The sequence below is a fragment of the Meleagris gallopavo genome, chromosome 12 (genome assembly GCF_905368555.1).
Source record: "Meleagris gallopavo chromosome 12, MGAL_WU_HG_1.1, whole genome shotgun sequence".
NCBI classification, from domain to species: Eukaryota; Metazoa; Chordata; class Aves; order Galliformes; family Phasianidae; genus Meleagris; species Meleagris gallopavo.
This window is the reverse complement of record NC_139415.1, coordinates 3,837,804-3,853,867: the sequence shown is the minus strand read 5'-3', so window position 1 is coordinate 3,853,867 and position 16,064 is coordinate 3,837,804. Positions and strand designations below refer to the sequence as shown.

The following is a 16,064-nucleotide window of genomic DNA, read 5'->3' as shown; positions in this document are numbered from 1 at the left end:
TAAATCATACTTGATATGATGCATATGTACCACACAGCATAACAACTACAGTCCTTTCATTAAATAGCTTGAAGAATTAGATCTTTTTGTTTGCTCAGAATCCGTGCAATACATCACCTTTCTATGGATTGTTTCTGGATCAACATTTGTAATTATGATGTCCTCAAGTCTGGAAAACACTTCTATCTTTTTAGTTTTCACAGCTACAGATGCATCCATTCCTGATTTGAAACAAAAGGAAGAAGATGGCCATTTATGAAAAGACATTTATGAACTAAAAAAAAAAAAAAAAGAAAAAGCAAAAATTGTTAAGAAAGAAACATTATTACTGAATACAAAGAAAAGAGCTTAGAAATCAGAATTCTGCTATGTAAAAACCAACATAAAGCTCAACGTAGAAGTCCCGACCTTCTTACACACAAAAAATCTGCCAAAACACATTGGTTTTAAAACAGCAGTTAAAATAAATAAATCTTCATACTATTATGGATCTAGCAATTAAAAAACAATTTTTGTAAAACCAATTTTACTGCATTACCTGGAACAGTATTATATAATTAAAACATTCATAGCATGTTACACAAAGCACATACACAACACACACATCTGCCTTTCAGAGGTGTGTGCAAAGGGAAATAACACTTCTCACTATGATTAACCCATTTAACACGTAAATAATAAACCTTACCTTGTATTCTAATGTCTGCAATTCTACAAGTCTGATCACAGACTGAAATATTGAAGGCATTTAGATTTGCAGTAAGTTTCAATTCACAGATATTGTCATGGGCTGTGCCACCAGATGCTGGATGAGAAAAACAAGTGACATATAAGATGAACACTGCAAGTGTTTTAAAACAGATGTTACATTTATAATACTGTATTTCCATGAATGTATGTATACATGATTCAAAAATAATAACCTGCAGTTATTCTCTACAGTTAATGATAAATGATTTGATATGACATGATTATTACTAGTTTTTACCTTCCGGTACAAGTACAGTCATCAGATAACTCAGTCCAACTGAGACTCAAGACAATATCTAGCTTCTAACAAAACAGGATACTGAGTACAGTGAACATTTTTACTTGAAGCATTATCTCACAAGCTAAGTCTTCTTTTTTGTATAGAACAGCAAGGTCAGTGTCGTTCTATTTACTGAGGAAAAAATGTTCCAGAAGCAAAATTAAAGGTGCCTTTAAAATTACAATACAACAAACAACCACCATAAAATCAATACGAACAGATTAGAAAATCCTGAGTTTCTAGACAATACAAACAGAGGAGTGAATTCACAAAACTTCCTTAAGAAGCCTACATGTATAAACTTGTTCTACTTCAAGGTTAGAAATATCAACATTATAAATAAGCATAAGATGGAGGAGAAACTCAAGAACATCTCTTTGCTTCCTCATGACTCAAGAGCACATGTTGCTTTTTTTGGGGGGAGGAGGGGAGAGGGAGATGGAGAGGGAGATAGAGAGGGAATGTGCGTGTGCGTGTGTGTGTGTGTGTCAGTGCAAGCACTCTTACAGCCTATAAACTGGAGAACAATCTAGTTAAAACACGTTTTGGAAAGGCTTTGATACCATTTACTGCAACATCATTGGTTTCACTTTATAGAGAAGTCTACTACTTAGTGAAAAAAATAAGGCATAGGGGACTTAAGAGAATTAAGCAACAGCAAAAACATCTGACCTCTCCAAAAATGAACATTATACCAGCAATGTTTTTATGTTTGCTTTAAGGGAGATTATTTTCTCCCCACATACAGCTGCGCATATCTTGTTTCTCACCAAATAGATTGCAGTGGTGTCACATGTACTGTCTTATGAAACCAAAGTCTAGATGCTGCTATATAACAGAAGTATGGGCTTTCTTTTATGACAATACCTGGTCTGAGGACACTTCCTTTTTCTTTTTCCTCTGTTTGAGGCTTGTGGTCTAGTGCTTTATCAGTGCTGGGAGAAGCACCTGATGGAACACTGAAAGTGAGAAAACTCACGATGGAAATTAAAGCCTCTGTGTGAAGTACTATATCCAAAGATGAAAAGATGACCTAAAATGAAGGCAGGAAAACAAAGGAGCTTTGTTATTGATTATATAACACCAATTTAATAACAACTCAGAATTACTGTCACAATTAAAATTCAAGTCTTGCTTTTCAGATGAATACCCACCCTTTCTACCTCCTTCAACTTAACACCATACAGAAACTCTAGAGTAGATGAGGGAGCTATGAAAGAGATGCTTAAGAGAGCTACAGTCTGCCTCAAAATCACTATTTAATGTAGATAAACTTCTTCAGTAAGCTTTTAGTTCTACTGCATTTCATTGTGGACTATAGAGCACTTTGGCTCAGGTCTTCAGAGCCAAGTAGATACATTTCAGTAGAAATTAAAGGAAGAAGATTCAAAATTTGAAACTAGAACAAAGTATAATGAGGACATTCACTATTACTTGAAGGACTATCAGTTAACCATTTTTTCCTAGTCAAAAGGAACTCACTGAAAACATTAGTTTTATTGATATGCTAAGGGATATCAGCTTTCTTGACTCTCAGTGAAATAGATCAACCACTACAAATTCCACATAGGGCTAGCAAGAAGCAAGCTTCACTTAACACAATTACTTCAATGAAAACGTTTTTCAAAGCAACAATTCCCACAGTCAGCTTACTTTGGCAATCACTGCAGTGATGGAAAACTACACATCAGTAACTGCTTTCAAACTCAAAAGCAAGAAGCACTGACTGAACACATCACTTCTGAGAATGCTGTTAAAATCTCACAGTTAGGAACCTCCAAATTCTGCAATACCTGGCCTCGTTTTATATGCTGCCAAGTTTATTGTTCTATAGGCAGGGTGGGGGAAAGGGGCAGGAAAATCTCATAAATCCTATAGTCAGAAATATGTCTTTAAAACTTCAACGAGCTAGAAGCCTATCGCTTCTATTGCCAAGCTCATTAATTAATTAGTAATAACTGTAAGTAATTTCTTTCCCCAGATTTTTCTTTGAAGTAACAAAATACAAAGTAGTAAGTTTTAATGATTAGAAAGACTTTTTTTCTCTTCAGTAACTAACAAGTTCACACAGATATTACTATTTGAGCAACTTAACGTTATGAAATACATCCTGTGCTTACATCAAGGTTTTGCTTGGTGCTATTGTAAGTAGTAACAAAATCAGGTCCATCTGCATCAGCCTGAAAGAGGAGAGAAGAAAAAGCCAAGCACACAGTCAGTTTGTATTCCATCTATCAGCTAACTCCTCCGCAAAAGTTTTTTTATCCCCTGTAAAGACTGCCTAGCACTTAAATAGGCAAAGACAATCTCACCTATTAATTTTGCAAAGGTACTACTCCGTAATTTTTCAAAGAATGCCTACAAACATTTGGGCTACACCATGTGTCCAACTCGTTAGTTTGGTGTTTTCACTGCTCTCTTCTTTATGTTTTAACAAAAAATACTTCAAAATTTTGTTACTCATATACATTAACCATATCATCTATTTTATATGCAGCCCAAGACAACTTATTTTCATTTAGTGTGGCCCAGGCAAGCCAAAAGATCCAACATCCATGGTGCACAGTGGTTTCAGTAAGTATGTGTCAACTTAAAAAGCCAGCACTATATGGATGCAATGCAGAGCAAAAAGGTGATGATAAGAGGAAAAATAGGTATGTAGGAGAACTCTTAAGCAAAATATAAATCTTACAGGTTCTAAAACAAGCAAGAAAAAAGATTCCACATAGGCTAAATATGGAAGCTTTATTTTACTCCCCAAATAATCTCAGTTAAAAAGGTACTGAAACCTTAATGTATTCCATTTTCAGAAGAAGCTCGTCTGTCTTACTTGAAGAGTTAACAATATAGAGAGGATCTCCATTTGAGTCTGCAGATAAAGAAATAAAATACTAATTAATGGAAATGCTTTCCATTCACAAGTTTTCTTCCACCCATGGAATGCCTCCATTATAAACTACATTTACTGAAACAGTGGCAGTAAACACATCTTTTCACTGAGAAGCCACAGATGAAGCACTACCTTTTGAAACGCTACAGTCACTACTACTATTCTACTACTAGGGTCATTAATTTAACTTGCCATTTAGCCTCTTATTTGTTTGGTTTGCTTACGCTATCTTTGGGCACCCTCCTGACAAAAGAGGACTGTGTGCATTGCACTGACTGTACACCAGTTATCTAGAGCACCTACCAGTTATTTCAGTGCACCTCATCGTAATTTTTTTCAGATATGCTGCTGCAGTCAATTCATGATTTCTGATTTTGGTTTTGGTTCCAAGCTGTAATACGTTCAGAACGTGTAATGGATACCTCTCCTTCTGAACTTGCTTCATCAGGGTTATTATAACCTTGAATATAAAAAAAGAATTAAGTTTACTATTTCAGTAAAACTGCCCAGAAGCATGGCATGTAGTCATAACAAAAATACTAAGAAAAAAGTTATTTTCTATTATTTAGTATTAATTTGGCTAGAATATGACTATACTTTAGTTTTGAATAGGATGCTATGGTCTGAATACAGTTTAAAAAAAAAACAAAACACAGTTAATAGAGATTATACTGATCTGGATGGAAGGAAGTAGAGAATGGGTGTCAATGTGAATTAAGCTTTTAATAATAGGTTCAAAAAAGAAAAAGTTGTGAAAAGTTTTCTAAACTCATCTGAAAATTAAAGATAACTAGATATAGCTACTAACATTAAAAATTAAAAGGCCATACTGAATTCCTCATGTTTAAGTATTACAGATATCTTCAGGGGAAAAAAAAAAAAAAACTACTTGGATGATATCTTATCCACAAACATCTCTGTTACTAGACTGCTTCTACATTTTTCCTGTACTTCATCTACAAACACACTCAGCCCTGTGTTGTTGTTTTTTTTCCACAGCAAAAATATTAGTTCTAGCTTAACCTATTTTAGCCATTTTGTTATAAAAAAAACTCGGTATCGTGTTATGAAGGATGAAGACTGGGTGAATGCAGAGAATACGAGAAAAAAAACAACTGTTTTTCCCTGTTAGGTATATTGTGTATTTTATTAAGTATGTATATTAAGTATTCTATTAATACTATTTCATATCATGCAGACAAAGGAAAAAAATAAAATAACGTTTTATTTATTTATTTAATAACTACTCAAAAAAATCCTTGTAAACTAAAGCATCGAGTTCCAGATTTTTATTATTTTGTCAGTTATTACCTCCTTCTTTAAGCAATTATAAATTACAGCCAATTACTGATAAACAGAAGAAACAGTAAGTTTTATAAATGGACATATACCTCTTTGATTTCAAAATTAAGCAGCACATTGATAACATCTTCACTTAATGTTTCTTTTCTCTTTTCAGACAGTATTTCTTCTGAAAGACCCTTATTCTGCATCAAGGTTGATTTCTCCATTCCTTTGATTTTACCTGCAGCATTAAATAAATTAGGTTACTTACCAAATTGCTAGCATTCATTTAGCTCAAGAAACAAATGCAATTCCATTTTTCCATTCACATGGCTTAAATTCATTTGACATATGTTAACATTTCTACAAACCTTTAAACTTTGGAGCAAGAGAAGAATGTAGAAACACTCTGGCAGTAAGTTCACTGCAGTCTCAACACCTTGCCACTTCCGTGAGTCATCAGTTAATAAAATTACCATATCGTCTTTCTCAATATTGTTTTAAGTATGACCACTGTCTTTGCAAAACTAAAGAGTTTATATTTTGCATATCATACTCAGATCTAAACTTACTTTCCAGGTAATACATGATTTTCATTATTACTGAAAGCTAACATGCTTCCTATTTAAGGCAAGTTATCTCTCACCTTCCTCTTGCTGTATTTGTTTTGCACTAGTTTGTTCTGCTTCACCAAGGTTTTCTGTCAACACTTTGAGGAAGACATTCAAATCCTCTTGACTTACTACAACCTACAAAATCACAGATTACAGTTCTCAGCAGAAAACAACAACAAAAGTTCTTTAAAGTTTTAACTAGCTATCAAAGCGTACCAAAGTTTTCTAGCAAGACAGTTATTTCGTCAGCACTGTCATCTCTTCAGGAAAATAACAAACAATAATAATTTTATAGGAACTTACTTAAAGAATTAGGAAGGTTATGACTTCTTAAAGCTTTACTTACAGTATCAACACCTTTAATAATGTACCAAGAATTACATGCTACCCCATGACATTTTACCTCCTCCTTTATCTAAATATACAGTATACAAATTGCCAAAATACAGAACTTTCTTGAGATCACTGGAGGGTGGCAGGAAACAAAACTGGAGTTGCTAAAGCAGTTATTTGCAGATTTAAATTCCTCTCAAAAAGACACCAGTTTTTAAAAGGCAATGGAAAAGACTCACTCGGAGAACTGGGCACAACAACACACAGTGTAAGTTGATCTTGCCTTACAACAGGAAATAACCAAGACTGCTTGACAATCCTTTCAGTTCTCTCTTTTCTTTTCAGCTTAAGAAATGCACACAGGGAGTTAAGTATTTAACAACACTTTCAAACTTCAATATCTATGCACATAAGTTAAACGCTATCGACATCCCTGAAACATTCCTCAGCTAACAGCTTGTAGTTTGTTCTGCTTTTGTGACTAGAAACATACATGTTAGCCTTACATTAAGTAGTATTATGAGCTTCTCACTGTCTTAATTTCATTAAACTTACATTCATTGTATCCAGATACCCTGTGATCTCCAACATTGGCAATTTGTGAAACCAACTTGCAGCTAGATTTCGATGGACAGAAAGGCTCAAATTAATTGGGTGAAGTATCTGAATGTCCTGATGTGATAAATCTGTCTCCATAGTGGTTCTTAAAAGAAAGGAAAAAAAAAACAGAAAAAAAAAAGAACATTAAAGAAAACAGTTAAATCATGCTATATATTTTTTTTAACTCAAAACATACTAAAATATCAAGTTTAATCTCCTTAGGCATATATGGCTTCCTGAGCAGGGCAATATCTTATTTCACTTCTCATCTATTTGTTCCTAGATTAACATGTTAGTATGAGAGCTGCCCCAAAATTAATGACTCCAATTTTATTATGTGGGCCTGTGATGTCAGAGGCAGATGTTGGTGGTACAACAGTATATGCTGAACCTTCCCACCAATATTGGTACATTTTCTTGCCATGCAACAGATGGTGGCAAAGAGGCAGTCTTACATAGGCTGTCTGACATGGAAGTATGGATGAAGCAATGGTGTGGGATTAAATTCCTTCATGTGGAAAAGACTGTGTCCACTGACATTCATCACTGCTAGCTGAATGCTTACTGACAGTGGATGTCAGCACAGTGAGGTCACGTGTGGCACATTTCAGCAGTGGTGACAGTGACACAAAAGACAAGGAAAGTTCCAGACAACCATGCAGATTTTTAGGACCACATCATGCAGGCTCTTATTCATCACAGGTGAAAAGATATAGCTAGTGATGACGACTACATTGAAAAAACAGCTTTTTGTAGTTGATAATTTGCTCTACCAAGCAGCGTTACTGTGCTCTTTGCATATGTTGTACTTCCCACAGAAATAAAATGGGAGACATTACTTTTAACTGACGTATTTTAACACCAAATATTTGACTGCCACTAACGATTTATAAACAAGTAGATTAGTGCCTTACAAAGGATTTATATTACCAACTAGCTAAGGCATTACTTGATGAAATGCACTTTACCTAGACAGTTTCAGCTTAGTCAGCTGCACATCCATTTTGTCAATGACTGGAGGAAGCAAATTGCCTTCTGGAGACACCAAGCTAAACTGGTTCTGAACCTTAATCAAGCCAAGATCTACTACTATGGCATTGAAGGAAACTGAGGACTGAGGAATGACTATAACTGGTGCTTTTAAGTGAATGTCCATAGCAAGTCGAAAGCTCCTTTGAGCCAGATCTTTTACACTGGTAGCAGCCTTTTCTGCAGCTTGGACTGTAGCAGCACTCAGAGCCTCCTTAGCTGTCTGAAAGTTGTTCAAGAAGGCCTAGAATTAAGAGTTGAAGAGAAAGGAGAAATACAGCTATGAATAGGGTTTTTTCTTTTTTAATCTCAACTAATCTCTCATTTTACAACATCAATAATAACCAACATCAACTAAAAGTTCTGCTGCTTATTGTGTTAAATTTTCCCTGAGTACCTTTTCTCATTATATTGTTACAGGGCCAGAAATGTACTAACCAGTACAACCCAGTGATTTTTAAACTCATCACTTTGCCTCCATTTCCCACCCACGTTAGTGGCAAGGTTTATCTCATCACCTTCCAAGGAATATGCTGTTTTTAAAGCCCCTCTATTTTACTAGTCAATGCTAATACTTACTGAAGTCAGTAGTTAGTGACAGAGAACCCACTAATGCTTTACAAAAGTCAAGATTTAGAATATTTGACAAAAGGACAAGTGATTTACAGTGATTAATTTGTAGTCCTCGTAGGATCTTAATTTGCAGAAAATGTTTTGTCTCCAGTGTTAACTCAGTTATACTTGTAATGACCTCAGTTTTTCCCTGGGGCTGGGTGTGAGAACTGAAACGCCTTAAGAGCATAGGTGAGTAGAGGGCACAGAACAGCCCTCTGGCATTTCTAGAGCATGGAATTTTTTGACTTCCAGATCAGTTACAGTTGGTTTATCCAAGTTTATAAGTAGTACATAAGGAAATATAAGCTCACTCTTTCAGAAACTGAAGTTGTAAGTCTCTCTGAGATTGCAAATAGGGAAAGCTAATGAATGCATCACAAGTCACATAAAGAAAAAACACTTACCAGCAAAGATACAAGAAATTTGTGAAGGTATACTACTTGAATACAGCCTACTTTCAAAGATATGGTACCATCCACTTTTGACATATCAGTATAGGCTTCTCCCTCAGTAGCGTATGGATATAATATCAGACTGAAACTGAAAACTTCATCTCCTACTATAGATACGGCCTAAAAAGAAAGAAAAAGTATATAGTAGCCATCAGTAACTTTTAAGAAAGCACTAAGAAACAAATATATTGTCAGTCTGTCAGATATGCTAACAACATAAGTCTTCTTAAGGAAAGTCTATCTGGACAACAATTCCTCTGGTACAAAAGCCTTCATTCACCACTTCAAGTGGGAGAGAGGTATTCATGTGAAATCAAGTATTTTAAAGAATGAAATAAGAATATGCATTATGCTTCACTCGCACACACAAAAGTAATGAAGAAACAACTAAGACTTAAAAACTTGTTGTACTTTTTTATGAAGGGTCCTTGTATCAACATCTGTGACAACTATGTCTTTAAGTCGGGCAAAGAAATCCGTTTGATTTGACTGAAGAAGAAGCGATGAATCAAGACCTGTCAAATGAAAGAACAAACAGTAGTAGCAAAGTAACACCAATTCTGGAGCAATGGGGACAACACAAGAAAAAAAATTGATAAGACATACTCCTCACCATTCCTAATTAAGTAATATTGCTATAAAAATTTCTGTCGTTCATCCCGTATCAAATCTCAAAAAACACAGATACACACATATATTAAAAAAAGCCTGCAAACGCTTGATTTCTTCCTTTGTTTTCAAATTAGGTCCCAAGCAATTTACCATTTCTACAACAAGAGACACAGTAACAAAGAGCTCTATTGTATCCAAGGCATTTGAGACTTACAGGAAAAAAAAAAGGAAACAACAGAAACAACCCAAAGAGGAAAACAAGGAGGAAAAAAAAAAAAAAAAACACAAAAAACACAGTTGCTTTGAAATTAAACTACAAGACCAGTACTAACAGAAAATGTAGTACCTTGAATTTTGATTTCTGCAATGTTCTTTTTATCATCACAAAGATTTAAACAAACAGCATCCAGCTTCGCAAAGACCTTGAAGGCAAAGACATCTTTGTCCTTAGAAGGTCTTGTCACTAGAAAAGATAGAAGGTGTTTTTCCAAGGCACAGCACATATGTTTTCAGTTAAACTCCCAAAAGCACACGAGGCCTGTTTTAGTTTAGCGTCTGGCATTCCGATGATTCAATATGACTTCCTACAGATTCTTTCATCTATCAGCATGGTAGAATCTGCTCCTCTTTGGAGCTATTACCTTAATATATTTTTTAGCTCTCTAGGAACAGCAAGATTTTCATTAGCCTTTTCTCTCCAACAGTCCTCCAACCCACTGAGGCACTGCAACATTAGCCACGATCCCCACCCAGCTAAATTAAACTCATCAGATGCTCTAGCATTTCATCTTTTTGCCAACACACAACGTATTCATCCAGACTCATCATTCTGACAAACATAAGTATACCTTTCTTTAATGTAAGGTCATCTCGTTGCTTTTCCTCTTTAGTTGGTGTCTCTCTGCTACTTCCATTTCCTGATGGACTAACAGTTGCTAGAAAACTGACAGCAGACATAAGGGCCTCTGTATGCAGCAGAATGTTAAGTGATGAAAAAGCTACCTGTTAAAAACATGAGACTCCACATCACAAAGTATTGGTAACAAGTAAAAATCACCCAATGGAACTGTAATGCTACAGAAAGTGCAGCAATGACAGCGTAGTAGAGAAGTCCTAGGCTACAGCAAGTAAGGGTATGCACAAACGCAGCAGCTATGGACACAGAAACAAAAGGAAGAATCTGCTTACCCTTGGAAGGCCTCAGGTACACCGGGATCTCTAATAAGGTACTCTTACCTCCACTGCCAACCCTTAAATGAGTTCTGGGAAGGGATGGATTCTGGTTCCACCCCTTGTGGTCACTCAGGTATATTACATTGCATGTACCTGAGCTCCCCTGGGTTGGCCCTCCCTTACCACCAGGTGATCAATCACTGTTTCAAGCCATAACTTAGCATTTCTACTACAAGAGCATAACAATTTCTAAGAAATAGAGAAGTTACACATATCACCAGCAACAGATAATAAAGGGAAGAAAAATTTTTTGTAAAGCAGAAAAATGGTAGGCTTAGAAAATAAGTGAATCTGACAACAACTGAGCAGCCATAACCATAACCACTAAGCTATTGCTTCCTCAGTACAAAAGTCAAATGACACAAAAAGAATTTAGAAGTGTTAGAAGAGAGGCAATTCCTTCTCAGATGACTAATTTAACAAGACACATCTAGATTACGGTAGTCTAACTTAAATCAGGATTCAGTTCACTCAAGCACTATGCTCTGTCAAACTCAGACTCCTTGCATGCATAACTCAGTACAAGATGAAAGGATAAGAGACAGCTGACTGCCTATAGATACCCAGGATAGAAAAATTTCTAGGCAAATAGATCAAGGGAATCAGAAAGGATGGATAAACCACCTGCCTTGTAGTTTAGCAAGCCAGATTATCCACTTGAATCAGCTTGGAATAGAAAAGACCTCAAATCCAGTTCTTACAGACACATAAGCCTTACTGAGTAGCTAGAATGCAACACTTAACCACATAGAGTAAGTGGAGTTGTCTAAATATCAGCACTCTCCCATAAAGTCAGTCAATTCCATTCACTAACATTGAAATAAACATGTCACCTCCTGCTGGAGCTTCAGGAGCCTCTTCTTAAAAAAAAAAAAAAAAAAAAAAAAAATATCCAGTATTATCTGGACTTCCCTGATAAAATCTGCAGATACTCTAAAACTATGTGGCTAGCAATGCTCACTGCAGGGAAGATGGACTAGATGGTCTTCAAATGATTTCAAGTCAGGAAAATATTTGTCATGGTGTTCTAAAGGGTGGGAAATACCTTTCAGAGAAGTTATTTCTCATCAATATACTGATTTTACTTAGAACACTCAAAAATATGCCATTAGTACAATAACCAGAAGCTAAGAAAATACATGTTCACTGTCATTAATTACTGCAATATAGGATGATGATATTAGAGATTAAGTTATCATTCTAGAGGATGAAAGAAGTGGAAAATAGTATCACAACAAACTCCTATTTCACAGCAAGAACTAGAACAAGTTCCCCTCTCAAACAAAAAATAAAACACTCTTAAATGTACATAGACTTCATGGCAAATGTAACCAGAGTGCTGATTACACAGATCACATAGTTCAAATATTCAATTTGACAAGAAGCAGAAAAACTTCTCCATCTGCTACATTTTTCCAATATTAACATTTTGTATGCTTGAGAAGATGACACACACTTATACTATTTTAATTTTATCCATATTAGCTTGTAACTACATAGATGTTCTCCACAGTTACGAAATAGACCAACATTTAGCTCTTAGATTAAGTGTATAAAAACTAACACATGCTTATGAACTTTCAGGCTCTATGGTACAAAAGGAAAGGAAAAAAAAAACATCCCTACTCACTTGAATCTTCTGTTCAGTGTTGTCAAATACAGTGTGAAAGTGTGGACCATTCTTGTCAGCCTGAAATGAATGATTAGCACAAAGGTTGTTAACTCAAACCAACCTCTGGGCTCTTAAAAAATAAAATATAACATATTCTGTAAATAGAAGGTCAAAGACTTTGTTATGTTTAAACAAACAAAAAAAATCATCCTTTAGAAAAATTAACCTTTACCTTGATATATTCCACCTTCAGAAGGTCTAAGCCAGGCTTATCTGATGAACTAATTAAATGAAGGGGTGCTTTTTTACCTGTAACATACAAGAAAACAGACCCAAAATACACAACAGTTAGTTAGATTTCTCCTTTTAGTGAGCCAGTGGCATTTGTGCCTTGAACACAGGGGTTAGCTTTCAATGTAGTTTGTTAAAATCTACTGCCCCATGGCACATGAATCAGTGGTTTGTCTTCAAGTCTAAACCAGCAAGTCTGTATTCTCTATCCCAAGCTACTTATTTATTTGCTAAGCATTAAAGTGGCAGTCCACAACTGACAGCTGTGCAATTGAGACAAGCACTGCCAGTGGAAAGATGCATAATACTGAAATATTAGGAGCACAGAAAAGAAAAGAGAATTTCAGGCTACTATAAATATATACAAAATATTACTCCTACATTACCTCCAATTTCATAGTAATCTAGGCTTATTGTCTTCAAATATGATACAGCTGCTAAATTAAACGTTCTGACAGTTGCTTCTGTCCCAAGATGCATTACATCAAACACAAGTACTGTTTCCTCAGTTTTTTCTTGCTTGGTGAGTTCTAGCAAAACCTGGATGAGTAAAAAATAAAGTTCTGTCATCTTTTTACATAGAGTGTTTTCTTTGCTCAAATCAACAATGAAGGAATGCTATTCATTCCATCATCATTCCTATGATATGCATAATGCCTTGTTTATACCTGACGGTCACAGACACTTCACGGATTTTGCTCTTTGTAGGTGACCTGCCAAGTTACTTGCTTTGTTCTTCCATTCCATTTCTTTTCTGGGGAAGGGATGAAGGGGGTGCTGGTGTCTAATTGAGAGCTGAAGTACTTTTAATATGAAATAATAGTTCCAGGAATGGGCTCTTTAAATTTTTTTGTTGTTGTTTGTGTTGTATTACACAACTTATACACACACTTGAAGAATATACATTTTATTTACTCTTTTCTACGTTTTATAAATAAAATAACTAATATAAACACACACACACTTATAGTTTTACTTTGGTAAATGTGTTGTGTGTCCATAAACTTGGACAACACTGGTAACAGAATAATGGGTTTTCTTATAGTAAGTAGTCTTTATATAGAAGATTAAGATAGAATTAAAGAGACATACCTCTTTAATTTCAAACTTCAGTTGAAGATCTGTCAGTTCCTCTTTAGCAGATTCCTTGCTTCCTATTTCTTCTCCTTTTCTTAGTGTCCCATCACTTTGTTCACAACTTTCTTCAAAATCAAAATATTCTTCTTCAGAGTCTGCAGAAGAGAGGTGACCACCTCCTCAGTAAGCTTTTACCAGGAACAAGGATAGATCTCTCCCCGTTTCTTTCCCATTCTAGTACCACTTACATCTAATCTGACAAAGCAACTTTTTACATCTATTTTGCCTTCTTCCCGTCAGATGATAATGGCAAAGTTTGAAAAATTGAAGCTCTATTGAAGAAAGCACTAGAATTTAGCTGTATAATTAGATGCTAAAGAATCTAGATAAAGGAGGTACAGTTATAAACTCCCAAAAGTGAATTTTTCATGTTCCACTGTGCAAATTTTTTATCTGGAACAACTAAGAAAATGAACATTAAAATCCAAAGCATCAATCTAATTTGCCATTTGCTAGTCTTGCTCTGTATTTTCAGAGACAGAAGAGCTTGATTAATGCAAAACATTTCAGGCAGCACTCCTGTAACGTTTGCAGCAGTATTTCTGCCATACACTGGCTACTTAAAAAAGAATACATGCTTTAGATATGTTACTTAGCCTATTCCATGTGCCTACTCCGAAGTAGATGTCTTTAACATCAAACTCTTCAAAATGACAGCAGCAGATTTGTTTTTGACTAAAACAGTGTAATTTATTTCTGAAAAAGTTTTCTCAATTCTCTAAAAGACGTGGCATGACATTTGGGTAACTGTTGGATTGCTAATCATATCCTAATGCAATTAATATTAACTGCTCGCTCTACTTACTATTTAAGAAGTTGCTTATGCAGAATATGAATTTATTTCAATAAAGGAGGTTTCTTTGTTTTTTAAAAAAGCATATGTAGTATTCTGAGGTAACAACAGCATCTTATTATGCAAGTTAAAGACAACTGTACTCATCCCTACTGTCATAGTAGCATGCTTTAAGACCAATACATGCCTGAAAATACTAAGTTATTCCATAAATTTTGCTATGGTCTTTTTTTCTTACCTGACACCACTTCTGCTAAGAAGTGGTGTGTAGGAAGCAATCCCTTGGCATCAACAGGAACTGTGGGAATAGTTGCTGCCTAGAGTGAGAAGAAGAAAAAAAAGTCAGTTTTTAAGTTTTCATAACTTGGTATGTTGAGTTGCACTTTCCAATGGTGATAAATCTGTAAGCTGGTCTTTCATTTATTAGACATTTGAGTTTTGGCAATATTTATACTGAAGCCAACATGACAGTGACAAAGCTAGCTTTGTTTGAATTAGCCAACATGTTCTGATGTTAAGTTGTAATGAAGACACTTTGCACAGCTCAGATGAGCAACAGATCTCATATTTCAGATTAAAAAAAGTGAGCAGACATTAGGAGGAATTCATATAACAATCACTTTGATTCTGTTGTCAAAGTTTTTTTTTATTAGTAGTAGTAGTACTGTTTCACTTTTATTATTTATATTCAGCTTACCTTTGTGCTTGGAATTGAAACAGATGACATCTGAGGCAATGGAATGCTATCAATCAGATCAAAAATTGCCTTGATTTTCTGGTCAGAAACCCTGATATGCATCAAAGGAAGCCCTCCTGACACTTTAAACCTTAAGAAAAAAGAAATCTGGTTCTAAGACAAAAGAAACAGTACGCAGCAATTCTTGATTTAAAACGTTACTGATACTAATATATTAAAGTCAGATCACAGTAAGGCTAGTGAATCTGCATTAAAAGCAAGTGTTGCACCCATTAAAATCAGGTTTTTAGTCATTCATTTAGTTACTTCATTAAGTTAAGGTGATCAGGGAACAAACAGCGAAAAAAGGCTTTGTTAAAAGTAGTAAGCTAACTAAGACATTGATGTCTTCAAATTCTGAAGTATAACTAAATTTTTTTCTTTTCTGTAAGTACACAGTAATTAAAAAATAAACCCTCTCGACATCAGTACATTACTTTGCCATTCTTGTATCTCTTTCCACCATTGATTTTGCCAGCTGTATATGAATATCCATAGGCTGTAACATATGTAAAGTTGATGAATGCTGAAAACGAGCCTTCTTCCAGTCTTCACCTGCAAGCATTAAATCCATTTAGATGAAACGCATTGCTTGCTAATTGCTATAATTAAAATACTGTGAGTATTCAAATAGCATCCCCAGGAAAAGCTGAAGAACCCACTCACAAATCAAAGCAGTCAGAACAATTTGAATGAGATGTTCTAAGGGCTTTTTAATAGATTTTCAATATTACTTAACAATATATTGACTTGGCAGTGTTAAGCTCAACTCCACACTAAATGATGCACTTGAATACAAAAAA

General features: G+C 35.1%; 1 protein-coding gene across 1 annotated transcript in view; it reads right to left on the bottom strand.

Annotated features, from left to right (window-relative positions):
* The window catches only part of VPS13C (vacuolar protein sorting 13 homolog C), an 81,798-nt gene that overhangs the window by 40,341 nt on the left and 25,393 nt on the right, over window positions 1-16,064 (bottom strand). The window contains exons 22-42 of the mRNA XM_085234244.1: window positions 15,699-15,816; window positions 15,223-15,352; window positions 14,764-14,842; window positions 13,688-13,827; window positions 12,982-13,135; window positions 12,537-12,613; window positions 12,323-12,382; window positions 10,308-10,461; window positions 9,806-9,922; window positions 9,259-9,362; window positions 8,800-8,967; window positions 7,720-8,024; window positions 6,707-6,854; window positions 5,851-5,953; window positions 5,312-5,445; window positions 4,224-4,380; window positions 3,820-3,899; window positions 3,151-3,210; window positions 1,898-2,063; window positions 689-805; window positions 118-221 (exon numbers count right to left, since the gene is read on the bottom strand). Coding sequence (XP_085090370.1) covers window positions 118-221; window positions 689-805; window positions 1,898-2,063; window positions 3,151-3,210; window positions 3,820-3,899; window positions 4,224-4,380; window positions 5,312-5,445; window positions 5,851-5,953; window positions 6,707-6,854; window positions 7,720-8,024; window positions 8,800-8,967; window positions 9,259-9,362; window positions 9,806-9,922; window positions 10,308-10,461; window positions 12,323-12,382; window positions 12,537-12,613; window positions 12,982-13,135; window positions 13,688-13,827; window positions 14,764-14,842; window positions 15,223-15,352; window positions 15,699-15,816 — 2,675 coding nt within the window. The remainder of the gene's footprint in view (window positions 1-117; window positions 222-688; window positions 806-1,897; window positions 2,064-3,150; window positions 3,211-3,819; window positions 3,900-4,223; window positions 4,381-5,311; window positions 5,446-5,850; window positions 5,954-6,706; window positions 6,855-7,719; window positions 8,025-8,799; window positions 8,968-9,258; window positions 9,363-9,805; window positions 9,923-10,307; window positions 10,462-12,322; window positions 12,383-12,536; window positions 12,614-12,981; window positions 13,136-13,687; window positions 13,828-14,763; window positions 14,843-15,222; window positions 15,353-15,698; window positions 15,817-16,064) is intronic.